Genomic DNA, 14113 nt, shown 5'->3' on the forward strand with positions numbered 1-14113 from the left:
TACTATTCATCGCTTTCCTCTCTGCTGGCTGACAGAAAGCGGGTGGAGGTTTACAACAGTCAATAAAGCAACTAGCTATATCAACTAATTTTTGAAAACCAAACCATTAATTGAAGACTTGAAATATCTAGGCAAAACTTTAGATTGGATTTAATTTGGGTCAAGTCTCGTTTGAAAAGGTACATTTTCCTTTGGTTACCGAGTTAATGGAATCCAACGCCAAAACAGCAGAGAAGCTTTACAGTCAAATTGGCTCTTACATGACCTTGTCTAAACTCATGTTTCTGTATTCACTCAGAGTGAGCAATGGTCCACATCAAAATGCCAAACCATGGTTAGAGCAGATAAACACAAGGTTAATAATTGCAGCCCTGGATCCAAACCAGAAAAAGCAATTACCACCACACCACAAATTTGTCTATACATATTCTGTTCATTCGTCTTCCTGAAAGTATTTCTCTATTTATAGATTTATAAGGGAAAAGCGCAGGGAAACAATAATAATGGTTTCCACAGTAGTGGAAGATGAGATGGGATGCAAAATGAAGTAACAAAACATGCAACACTTCGAGAATATAATAAGGGAAACACTGTAAAAATAATGGTTTCACAAAATTGCTATCAAAGGTTCATGGAATAGTATTCCATAGATTGCTTCAACACATATGACAGATCGATAAATAGACAGACAGAAAGACAGACAGAAAGATAGATATATAGATAGATAGATATATTCTGAGATGATACAAGATGATTCAATCTTTCTCTCTTTACTTTCAGGATGTTTATTTTTTTTTCACAAATACCTTGAACCAACTTTCTTAAAACTTTCAGGAACCACAATACAGTACCATATCTGGTTGCAGATATCTAAAACGCTTCCAACAAATTGGGATTTATCATAAATTTTGATAATTTTTTTCCCTAAAAAAATATATGAGTTCTCAATCACGAAATATTTACATATCATTTTACCTGGAAAACCAACACTCCTGTGTGTGCCACAGCCAGGCTGAGTTTGGTACCTTCTCGGTCCTTTGCTGGGTGGAGACGCACACCATACATTTCTAACCGCCTGGCAATTTCCAGCAGCTGATAGTCGGATTCCGCAGGAGTCTGTCCACTACGGAGGAGAGCATCAAGCAGGCCATAAAGGTATCAGTCAAAATTCAAATCAATCAGTAACAAATTGTCATCGAGAAGAAATAAAAATAAAAATCATCTTCTTTTTTCATCTGTTTTCGTGGTATTTAGATTAAGGAATCTCTCAAACAAACCCAAAGGGCTGTTACCATGGCAACACCTACCAAGACTTTTAAGCACTTAGCTGAATAATTTGTCATCATTTACACAAACCACTATCCCCGTGAGACCTCATCGCTCATTGTTTGGTCAGAGAACCTTAAAATGCACTGCCGAATCAGAGGCAATGCCCACTAAGGGCGGCAAGAAAATAAGCCACAAAAGAAGTTTGTTTCCTCACAAATCTTGAAATAGCTTCCTGTTTCCTGTATAAGCTGCTGAATTAGACACTTCCTTCCTGCATCGGCAGGGGTTTGCTGAGGGATGGTAGAGAGGGAGAAGAAAGGCTGGCACCCAGAGCAAGAGCTGACATGGAAGATGTGTGGCGTATGAGAGTGTAACCCTGGCCGCTAATCAGTAAATCAGGGGTTAATGAAGGTTTTAACAGAATTATCTGTCAACAGTGGAGGAGAAATAGCTAAAACGTTAACGCATGCATGTGTGGTTGAATGGGGGAGTGGAGGGGTACAAGGATTGCCAAGCAGCATGTTTACAGATAGCCACCTCTACAGGGTATGATTGTGTGTGTGTGTGTGTGTGTGTGTGTGTGTGTGTGTGTGTGTGTGTGTGTGTGTGTGTGTGTGTGTGTGTGTGTGTGTGTGTGTGTGTGTCCATGCGGTTATGGCAAAAGAGATAAACATCTCTGTTCTACTTCTTCATTGGGGGTAGTTGTGTATTGTGTGTGTGTGGTGTATGTGCTTTACATCCAGATAAGCAGATACATTCTGGTGTGAGAATTAGACCAGTGGTGTGATATACAGTAAGTAGCTTTTGGATGTGTGTCCCAATATAGAAACAATCACTCTTGACACCACACAGACTGAAACCCAGCAAGGAACCCGCAGACAGACTAAAGCTGCTCAGTATTGGATTCCAAGCACATATAATCTTATCCATCTACAGTACTTGCTCGTAAACAGCACCACTCCTGTGAATGGGTGTTTGACCTATATTTTACTGGGACTACCAGTGCTGAATCTTTTCAATTAACACAATTATCACATATTATCCCTGAATTTGGAAAGTCTGAATTTTGAATAGAGCCACAGTATCGTCAGGAACCCTGAGGTGATCTATTAAAGAAAATAGTATTAGTTGAACACACTAATATCTCAACCTGTATCATGGTGTAACAACGGTTGCATTTGTTGCAGCAGACATCTGCTTGGGGCCATGTTTGACTGAAAACTAAAATGAAGGTTTTAAAAATGCCTTAATGTCCTTCTCACAAAAGAGAGATCCCGACAACAAACACTAAAATTAAGGTTCAGGGGGGATGAACAATTGACTTTTAAGTACTCAAAGTATCCTGAGATGTTTTTGAACATTTGATTTAGGGGTAAAAAAATCATTTCTGAAAACATTCAGGGGAATTTAACACTGCTTGAATATTTTATGCATGCAATGATTCTTCCCCATCTCTCAGATGGCATATCTTTTTGGTCTGAGACATCAGCTGTTATGATGAAACCATTAGCATCTCATTAAAATCCAACTACTAAAGCCCTTTGTAAGAAACTACAGAGATTTTCCCAGCTGCAATTTTTAAGCATTGCCTAACTTTTTCTTAATGAAATAAATCATTCACATTTCAAATTTCATCATTTATATAAATTTATACCTTCAACGCCTCATTAATAAAATTTGATTACCTACCATCAACATTTAAACCATTCTAGGAAGACAATTAAGTCAAAGACTGGCAGTCTCTCTCAGACTTCCTTCACTCAGTCAAAGACCTCTTGACTTCCCCATATTTATTTCAGTGGAATATAATCAAGAGGTCACAATTTTTACAATAGTTGTCTGATGTTATCCTTGAAACCATCATCTCTGCTTTTCCACATGCAGTGACTAATATATATGACTAAATTAGAATTATTTGATCCACCAATTTAGAGTGTTAATGATTGTTTAAGTCAAGATTCTCCATTTAAGCCCTGGTGTTAGGAGTTAGCTTTGGCCACAAACACAGACAGAACAGCAGATATTACTTTGTCACATGTTTGTGAATTTGTCCCTTATAAATACAATTTTAAAAAAGTAATTCAGTCAGACATCAAACATACTACATCATTTGTCTCGTATAAAAACTAATGCACAAATTCCAACCCTCGTGATGGCCTCAAAAACTGTAGAATGCTCAAACGTTTCTTAGACTTACACATGCTTGCGGTGACAGTCTATGATCTTGTCCCTGATGGCATCCTGGTCAGGAAGGTACTTGTTGTGGAGGAGATGCTGCCAGCTCTGGGTCTCATCAAAATCACCAATCTCCGCTGGAGGGGGGTTGGGCAAATGGTGGAGGGTTCAGTATTAATTTAGAGTTAGGAGTGAAATTACTCAGGTAACATTCATGGTAAACAGAAAATGGAGTAAAAAGCAGACAGACTGAGGGAAAGGAAAACAATGACTTCAAAAAGGGAATATTTTTGATCTTATCAGTTCCACCAGTTTCTTCCCACACTAGCTTATGTTTATGTGCAACAGATAAAACATATTAATTCATCAGTGTTATAGCAGCAATAATAAACATCCACACAGCACTGCTGCACAGATGGTTAACCTGGCAACAAAGTCATTTTCTCACATGCTGTGCCATAGCCTGCTGTTGTGTGCACGAATGAATCAAGATCTATATGTTTCACATATTGTGGTGGAAAAAAAAGTGGTCAGTGAAATGAGCAGAAGTAGCTTGATAAGCATGGAGTGACATTTCATTGTAAAGTTATATATAGAGATAAAAGGTAATGAACAAAATTTGTGTTTTAAGTAAATACTAACACCTGAATTGAAACAAAAGTGTAATAGGAGGCTAAGTAATGATCCTTTCAACAGGATGAACTGGCATTATGGTCTCCTGCTGTCGTCTGCCCAGCTGGACCAAATGAGATTTTCAACCATACCAGAATATATCCTTTGTATCACCAGTAGTGACTGCATCAATAGCAATTACAAAACTGCACAAAATTATTAAAATGAACATTTCAAGTTCTCAGCGCACTATGTTTTTTCTTCTTATTCCTATAGCTGACTCAGGGAGAAAAACTTCAAAATCTGATGACCCAAGGTTACATGATTGATGTGGTTACACTATAAGGTAAGTGTTTGGGTTGAACCAGCACTTTCTTTAACAGCTGAAAAAGATATTTAAAAAAATGATATCATTTTGCACATGAGCACAGAGTAAATATTAGTGTTTGGTTGAGCAGTTTTAGGGTTTTTTTTGTAAAGATACCGGCTTGCATTATATCTTGGACAATTTCAATGTTTCAATGTTCAACCAAACCCAAGTACAAGCGAGGATACTTGCAGCCAAAGGGAATATCTGTAAAACCTTATTTTGGAAATGTGGGAAATATTTTTATGCTCTCTTCATCTGCCTCATGTTTGTTATAACTGCACTCAGACATAACAAGGCTTTTATAGAAAGAACCACATGATTACGTGTTCATGCCCTATGATACACATAAATGAGTCACAAGGACAGATTACTTTAAATGTAATAATAGGAGGGATGGGTTTCATTTTATTCTCTTAAAATAAAGCTAAAAAACAGTTTAGGTTGTCATCACATATAAGTGGTTCACAGCTCCAGCATTTGTTTTTGATTGCACTTACACTGGATAATGTGGGAGACCATGAGAGCAGCACTGGTGTCATTGCAGATGAGACGTCCACAGGCCAGATCATGCTTAATCTGCAGGGCGAAGAGATACCTAGAAATAATGTCAGAAGTAATGTCAAGATTGTTTGAAAAGGGCTGGAGGAAAACAGATGCCAAAAGGAGAAGACAGTGGGGGGTCGTAATGGTTATTAGTTTCAAACTTGACGAGAGGAGGAAATACTGTTGACTGGCTGATGTAGTCACATTCAGAGTGCTTCCATGTGTATGAATGTGTGATTGATGGACCATGGAACTGTTTTATGTGGTAACCAATAGAATAAATATAATTAGGCATCAGTAAGCCTAATATTTCTTTAGACCCATTTCTTCAGACCTGGAGTGGACAAAACACCTGCCTATTTCAACAATGGAGACCACCTCGTCAATTCAAATAGATATAGAGACGGCAAACTTGGTCTATTCAAAGTGCCATCTTCATTAGCAATATATGGTACTGAGAAGGGGAAAAACAGCAGAATTGTTTTTTTTCTTTGATTCCATGACAAAAGCATGAGGGAGGAATGCTCCAGAATTTTTTAAATATAATTAGGACAATGACAAATTGTTGAAGGTATTCTTTTTCTTGCAATTTTAGCGCCAGGGAATTTTCTTGTCACAATAGTCAGAAGCCTGCTTTTTAGTACAGGTGAATTTTGTTCAGATCTTGTAGAAAACCTGCTCAGTTTCATTTGCATCCCATCTATCAGGAATTCAAGTTGACCCTGTTAGTCCAATAACGCTACCCAAAAATGTTTAGAATTAAAAAACAAAAACACAAAGAATCTCTTTATAAGAAATGAGTAATATTTTCAAATATGCAGAACTATTCATTGGACAGTAATCCGTTTTCAATTAGATGATTGACTTGCTCTCTATTGAGGACATTTCGGCGCCTGTCCAGATAACCAATCAAAGGAAACGCGAACAAAAGAGTGAAATTGAGAGGCTAAAGCAAAAGAGAGGGAGCTGTGTGCCCACTTCCCATCTGATACTGGACTCTGCTGGAATCCGCCTAAACAATGAGTTCAGTGGAATAAACTGTAAATGAGTGGCCTCAAAGAGCTTCTGGAAAATGTGTTCTGCATTCAAATCAGATGACGATATTCTAGTGAATTCATTTTTTCTCTCAAGATGAGAGACTTGGACTCATTTCGTCTCATCTACATCCTGTGGAACACTTCGGACAGCATTGTAAGACAGTATGAAAGGTCAAATTGCTATTCTATTTATGTTCTGAAGACGGGCGAGTTCAGATTGGCTTTGTAAGTCTAAACAAAATTAAAAGCCACTGATAATTTCTTCAAGAGGGAAAAGGTGGGAATGGGAGCATTTGTGTTTATCTTTGGATTGTATCAAGCAAAATAAGATGCTTTTCCAGACAGATAAACACAGATATATCTCTCCCAATCCTAATAAATGTTTAGATGTTCAGATAAAAATGGCCCTTTGACAATTTGCATATTACTGCCATAGCCGAGAAACAAAAAAATAAATTTGCAGCATGTTAACATGAAAGTTAACTCTGATATAACATGTGTAGTATGGAAACACACATCAACACCTAATAAAGCAATTTTTCTATAAGAGAGTACATTTACTTGTTATAAATTGAAGTTTTCTTAAATTGTTACATAATAGCATGAGAAAATTTCATGTTAGATGTTATAATGATTCTTTTTAGTGTCACATTTTGTTGGTTGTCCAACGCAAAACTTTTGTTAATGTAGATAAATTAAACTTTGAATAAATCATAAACACCAGTGCGTGCAGTAACAGTGTAAATTTCAGAAAGAACCACATATGTAGTTTGTGTGCATGGTACTTGTTTAAATATCGTAACCAGATATGAAAAGATGTTTCTGAAGATTTTGAAAAACAATTCTACAATTCTTGTTTATCTTTGATAAACAAATAAACTGTGACTACAATATATTTTGAATGTCTAACCAAATGCAATGAAAAATGCATGGACAATATTAGAAGGCCATTGCTTTGAGATTGGACTAAATTGTGAAGCATAAATAGTATTTCTAAATCCTCCACTCAAGACACTCCAACCAACAAGAAAACCGAGAGAAAAATAAGACATCTTCTAATTTGAAGAGTTCCTCTTCCGTTAGGTGTGGTCTCTATGTTGAAAAGAGGACCTACTGAGTCAGCTCCTCCAAGAGCTGTGTGTGGTCGGGGGGGAAGAACTTCACCACAAACCGAAGGATGGTGTTCTTCGGCCCTAAAAGAAGGAGAAGCAGGTCATGAAGGAAGGGACAATAAGAGGGAGTGAAAGGAACTGGATATAAAGAAAGAAAAATCGAACACTTCCTTCTTTCTTCTTTTCCTTTTAGCTTTTCCCTTCAGGGTCCCCACAGCAAACCTTCTCCATCTAACTCTATTCTCTCACACCAACTAGCTTCATATCCTCTCTCACTACATCCATTAATCTTATCTTTGGTCTTCCTCTAGACCTCCTGCCTGGCAGCTCTAATTCCAGCATCCATCAACCAATATATTCACTATCCCTCCTCTGCACATGACCCAACCAACTCAGTCTGGCTTCGCTGACCTTCTCTCCAAAACATCTAACATGTGACGTACCTCTGATGGACTCATTCTTGATCCTACACATCCTCGTCATTCCCAAAGAGAACTTCTACATCTTCATCTCTGCGACCTCCAGCTCTGTCCCCTGTCTTTTCTTCTATGTCACTGTTTCTAGACCATCCGCTCATTCCAACCAGCTTGAATCAGTTTCCTTACCGTTTTGAAAAATTCAACCCCTAAATACAATAAATAAAAATTTTATACACAATATTCTATCAACCCATATGTTAGCCTAATCAACAACTAAAAAAATGACATTGAAATAATAGAAAATTACAAATATCATGAGAAAACATGGAGTTACTTACGTCTCACTTGCTTCAATGTTGGCTTCAGCAGATCCAGCCAAACCTGAGAAGGTAAGAACACAGAACTGAAACAAGGATTATTTCTCATGTGCAGTTTGCTCATGTTTTTATGCCAATGGTGATCAAATAAATAGACAAAAGAGCTAAGTTGTATAAGCACATAAAGCCTGAATATTTGGCATGTATTGAGCATGCTTGTTAAAAAAATAAAAATTGCCCCTAAATCCTATTTGAATTCCTTTTGACAAGCCAGCATACATTCCAGCATTTAATTTTTCCTGTCTTTACAATATCTAAACATTCAGGAAACACCAGTCATGCACTTGATATTTGTAGACTGTCGAACATCTTCAATGTGTCTACAATGACGTCATTAATCCTTTGGCAGGACATCATCAGCCCAACTTCAAAACCAGTGTTCCAAAGGCCCTGGGTGCCTAGATGCACAGACAAAGCTTGTTTCAACTGCATTCAATTGTGAGTGTGCATTGACTGATTAATGGGCTGGCTGCTTAATCTGAGATGGACTCTTGTCTTGCAACTGCTTTCCTGCAGGTTGTTTTACGCATGGCGGGTATTCAACTAGTAAAAGCAGCAACATCTGAAAGCTACAGATCCAATTGCTGGTGTCCTTTTTGATAAGTCTGCAGTTACAACCAATTGGTCTTTCATGACATAGGTGGATAAGTGAATTAAGGTGAATGCTGAAAGTAACAAGTCATTTTTAAATTGGATCTGTGATGTTGTCTCTAATCACTTCAAATTAAATCATCAAAAATTGAAAAATGAGATTTTGGATGAATCTTATCACGAATACTGGAGTTGCTTTAATTTTGTGAAGATCCTTCACCTCTGATCCAGCAGTATTTTCAGCTCAGTCTCAGTGAGTTTTGACTAAAATGACCTGAATTTTGGAGCATTTTCACGAACATCAAACATTTGTGAATATAATATTATAATATCTTTTTCCTACCAATTTTGCTTGGCTGACAAACAATAAGTTGTTTACTATCATGCCAAGTATATGTAAAAAGCAGATGTTATTTTTCTCATCAAAAGAATGAAAACACTTTTTAAATGTACAATTTGGTTGCTAAAATTAGATTTAAACAAGTCATGTGGTTTTGAACCAGACAGCAAGAATGAAGAATGTTCTCTCAGTTGCTAGATCTAGATGCAGGAAATGTAAAATTCTTCATCTGTGATATCTTCTTCTTCCTCTTTTGGCTTTTCCCTTCAGGGGTTGCCACAGCAAATCAACCATCTCCATCTAACCCTATTCTCCGTATCCACCTCTCTCACAACAACTACATCATTTGTAATCAAAACTAAATAAATAAGGTCAAAGTGAGAGGAGAATCATAAATTCTAACTAATGCTACTTTTCCAAAAATGAGCAGGATCAAGATTTGTAGTAATGGTGACAGAAAACGTGTCCGGGAAACAGCATCAGTTGCTTACCATCATCTTGCGCTGGTCCTGGTACTCCAATCCAAAATAGTCTCCTTCGGCCAGGTTGAGATGGACACAAACCAGGTCAAACAGCACTTTACCTGGGGTGCGTGGCTAGAAGAAAAGAGATAGAAAAACCTGATTAAAAGATGATGATATAATAATAAAGAAGCAGGAAGGCAGGTAGGGAGGGGGGAGGCACTACATCATGTACTCTAAAAAAAAAAAATCTGCCTTTTTTGAAATACTTTTTTCCGTTCTGAATATGAAACTGACCTCTGGTACAAATGTATCGCTGAAGGCCCCTTCGATGACACATACATGTATTTTTCCCACTTGTGTACTGTGTAGCGGTAGCTTTGCTATGCCTAATGATGTAGCTACACCTGGCACTGACAATATCGGGTAATTACTTTTTTCAGTACATGTAGAATTTCTTTCTAGCGACCTTCTCTCGAGAATTAGTGTGACTGAAATAGGCACTGACATGAGGCAAACAAGAATTACCCCTGGATTTTTTTTGTTCTGTACTACCATGTTACTTCCTGGCATTTTAGAAGAGCAGCCTTGAATTATTTAACAGAATGCTCAGATAATCTGCAGTAACATATTTCAAATCCATCTCTCTTTAATGAGGATTTCGAGTTGCTCACTCCAAACAACTGCTGTATGTCTTTCATCTGCCCAATAGAGAAGACAATACATGCTCCATTACCCCATTCAATCATCTAGATAAAACTCATTTTGGTTTGAATGCCTTTTGAATATTATATTGCTGGCCAATGTTTAAAGTTGTTTTTAATGCACAACAGTCATTCCTTTGAAAAGTGAGTTTGCATTGTTATCTTTATATATCAAATATTACATACACAAGTTTTTCACGACTCAGAAAAAAAAAACAATGCAAGATCATCCAGAAAGAGGTGTTTGTGTGCTTTTTAATGAGAGAGAATTACACACTGCGTCAGGGGGCATTTACAAAGTGTTTACATCTCCCATAAAAGTTGAACATTTGAACTGCACCATAAAGATTGATGTACAATATGGTGATCCATTATGCAAAATACATTTGAATAAGAGTAAGTAAAATACATCCACTAACTTTTAAATTACATCATTAAAAAAAAAAAATCATGAAAACTAATCATGGAAAGAACAGGAAATGTCAGAATGCATGACTGACAATGGAGTGTGTTATTTAAAAGTAGAAAGTACAATGGAAATAGTTTGGATAGAGGGCGTAATCTGGGCTGTAACCCCCATTAAATCTCATGAGAGTACGATGATTGTAAATTTTTTGAACGACTCGAGTTTAATTATTCATAGTATCTTTAAACATTAGATTGGTCATTTTTTGTTTAATTATGTGATAATTTTTTCATGAGGTCTTCTATATTTGGCTACTTTTGACCTCCATACTTGATTAAACAAAAGATGAAACAAATAGGGGTTACTGCACCAATGAAATATGCAATGAGCTGAGTTTTTTTTGGGGGGGGGAGGGGGACTCTGAGTGTGTACAGAAAGTGCACTGAGAAGAAAAAAAGAGGAGGAAAGAATCAGAGCAGTAAAGGCAAAGGTATGAGCCAAGTCTGTCACCATCTGGCTACCGTGTGTGTGCATCCATCTGTTTCTGTGTGGTCAGTCTGCTCGGAGGTACACACCCATTCCCCCACTCAAACAGTCTCAACACAGGGAACTGACTACAGTTTTCTGTGGATGGACACATCTTGGCGATAAAGAAGTTTGTGTACAAGAGGGACACCAAAAGTGAGGGTGGTGGTGGATGGGCTTGTCTAAAAAATAAAGCCAAAATATCTGCCAAGGTTGGACACAATCCAGCACTTGGCATTATAATCTCAGTTGAAAAGAAGTGAAGAGGTGGCAGGAGGAAGTGGGTGAACAGACTGGAAACGAAGATGAGAAGAGGCTTAAAGAAAGAAGAAGCAATCCTGAAAGGCTCACCCACTATCTTTTTTAACTAACTTGGAAATTCATGGGGTTTTTTTTTCGCAATGAGTAAGAGTTTAGTCAGCTGGTGCATTGTTTCATTATGACACTCCAATGCGAAAAGTGTATGTCAAACAAGCAGGGTCCGCAGAGTAAAAAAAAGCTTGATTGTTGGTGAAACTAAATTGGACCATTCACAGCACTGACAGAAAGATTTGGCCGATGTGTTGTGTGTTATTTTAGACCCTGTGGGGTACATGAAGAATGGAATCATATTTTTCTGTCATTTTGTCTCTGTAACCTGCAAATGTCAGCGGTCTAGAGTGAGATTGAAGCTAAATTTATGGAGCCAATACTGATATTTTGGGGTTAAAAACACACACACACAAAATAATCAGCTGATAGTCGTTACACACTAAGTCTTTGTATACTGTCAAATAAAGGACTGTCTCAGAAAATTAGAATATTGTGATAAAGTTCTTTATCTTCTGTAATGCAATTATAAAAACAAAAATTTCATACATTCTGGATTCATTACAAATCAACTGAAATATTGCAAGCCTTTGATTATTTTAATATTGCTGATTATGGCTTATGTCTTAAGAAAACTCAAAAATCCTATCTCAAAATATTAGACTATCATGAAAAAGATTTTTTTTGTTTTAATTGCATTACAGAAGAAAAAGAACTTTATCACAATATTCTTATTTTCCGAGACATTCCTGTATTATATAGTTGATCAAACATTAACATTATGTAAAATGTCCCAGTAGTTGATTTTTTTTGGCAGCTTTCTTTATTATTCATATTCATAGCCTTAATGTCATAGGGATGCAAAAAAAATCACTTATGTTGAAAATCAAACCTTTACCGTTTAAAAATCCAAAGTTGGGAATTTTAAGTGTAAAATCTCAAGATCAGCACAAACACAACATAGTCAAATGTCACAAAGATGTAGAGCCTTGGTAAGTAGACAACACAAATGAAAACACATGGTAATAACAATGAATATCAGACACTATTCTTAATCAATGTGGGCGCCCAGAGGCATACTGACTCCACTGTACATTGATCATCACATGATCAATGCATATAACATTTATGCAGAATTGACCAATACATATATATATACCGATACCATAATATCAGTGAAAGGCCGTCAACAGCTGTTGCAATAAGGGGACAGATGGACCAGGCAGGATTTTGATCTGTTTAAGCCTCACGTTTTGTGTGTTGATTACGTGCTATATTCATATTTCCATAGCTTAAGCTCTTTTTTTCTCGGGTTGCAAATACATTTCTGAACTGTAAAAGAGAAGAATAATGTGGTCCGGGGTTGTCAAAGGGACGATAGGAGATTTACAAAACAGCGCACGGCAGAGTTTAAAAAGGGCAGATCACCTCATATAAGATTAAAGTTTGTAAGGTAAAAGCAAATTTCCCTGTATGCTTGGATAAAAACCAATATCCTTCTCTATCAGCAAGCACTCTCCTAATATTCTCAGTACGCCTGCCTGCATGCATGCATTGTGGGGATATCATGTGTCACTCTCAACTTAAGGAAACCACTGGAATGTAGCAATGGAGAGATAAGTTCAAATGCACCAGGCGTGGACCTTTCTGCACAGCACATGCTGAAAGTGAGATATTGTTTTAAATCATTGCTCACTTTGGGGCATTTGGACACTAAGACCACACCAGGTGAGCTGCATGAGGGCCTTTTAATTCTTGCTTGTTTGATCGTTTTATATCAGCATGGAATAAGATGTTTGGTAACTGTTTATAAGGCATACATACTTTAAATTGATAATTTTGGTTTATTTGTTTACAGAGAATTCAAATGACTATTCTGACAGAAGAGTAATAATGAAAGAGTGACACATGAGCACAAAACAACATGGCTTGCCCCTCAGTCACCTCAAACTTGAGCTGAACAGCAGAAGCAAGAATACCAAAACATTAAATCTGGATAGTGATGCATTTGTTTGGCATGATTTCTTTCGTGTTTTTTTTTTTTTGGAAAATATTTTTGATGACTCAAGGAGGCCCATTGCCAATATTTGGGTGAAAAGGATACACATTTATGATGGGTTGAAAAGTAATCTTTAAATTAATATTTCTATATTTATCTTGGGTAGATATACTGTATCAAAATCTTTGCCTTTTGGCTTTTCCCTTCAGGGGTTGCCACAGCAAATCCACTTCCTCCATCTAACCTTATTCTCTTTATCCTTGTCTCTCAAACCAACTAACTTCATGTAATCTCTCACTACGTCCATAAATCTTCTCTTTGGTCTTCCTCTAGACCTCCTGCCTGGCAGCTCCAATTCCAGCATCAGTTTACAAATATATTCATGATAGATATGCTGTATGAAAATATGTATATAAATATCATAAGCACGCATAAATAGGATATTTCTGAACAACTGTACTCAAACCACTGAGTATACCTTGCTGCATTCCAGTAAATCTCTCTTTGTCTGAGATTAAACCAGTTTAACATACCAGTTCATAATCCCTCTCAGTAAAGTCTCTTTATAACACGCAATCGCCATGTCTTAACTGGTCAAGATCATAGATCAAGGATACTCCCTCATTCCTCTGCTCATGAAAAATGTGAAAACCAAGGCTTGTGTCAAAAATGCCAGAGACTATTGTTCTACTTCTCGTTATACTTTTGACAATTTGAAATCGATGAACTTAGTGTTACCTCTGATTAATGCAGTTAACTCCAGGCTTGTAATTAACTGACTGGAGAGTATTCGATGGACAGCTGTAACTTTACATGTTTACACAGTAAACATGGTGATTTTTTTCTGAAAAATGTTCATTAGCG

At 37.0% G+C, this 14113-nt stretch overlaps 1 protein-coding gene across 4 annotated transcripts in view; it reads right to left on the reverse strand.

Moving 5' to 3' along the window:
* LOC147233472 (FERM, ARHGEF and pleckstrin domain-containing protein 1-like) overlaps window positions 1–14113 on the reverse strand; it is a 58554-nt gene that overhangs the window by 21040 nt on the left and 23401 nt on the right. For all 4 annotated transcript variants that reach the window (XM_086148316.1, XM_086148314.1, XM_086148315.1 and 1 more), the window contains exons 3-8: window positions 9337–9441; window positions 7876–7918; window positions 7121–7199; window positions 4924–5021; window positions 3467–3581; window positions 976–1123 (exon numbers count right to left, since the gene is read on the reverse strand). In XM_086148316.1, coding sequence (XP_086004442.1) covers window positions 976–1123; window positions 3467–3581; window positions 4924–5021; window positions 7121–7199; window positions 7876–7918; window positions 9337–9441 — 588 coding nt within the window. The remainder of the gene's footprint in view (window positions 1–975; window positions 1124–3466; window positions 3582–4923; window positions 5022–7120; window positions 7200–7875; window positions 7919–9336; window positions 9442–14113) is intronic.

This window comes from Fistularia commersonii, chromosome 6, assembly GCF_037954325.1.
Source record: "Fistularia commersonii isolate RoL2024-O1a breed Wild chromosome 6, RoL_Fcom_v1.0, whole genome shotgun sequence".
In the NCBI taxonomy this organism is placed as follows: Eukaryota; Metazoa; Chordata; class Actinopteri; order Syngnathiformes; family Fistulariidae; genus Fistularia; species Fistularia commersonii.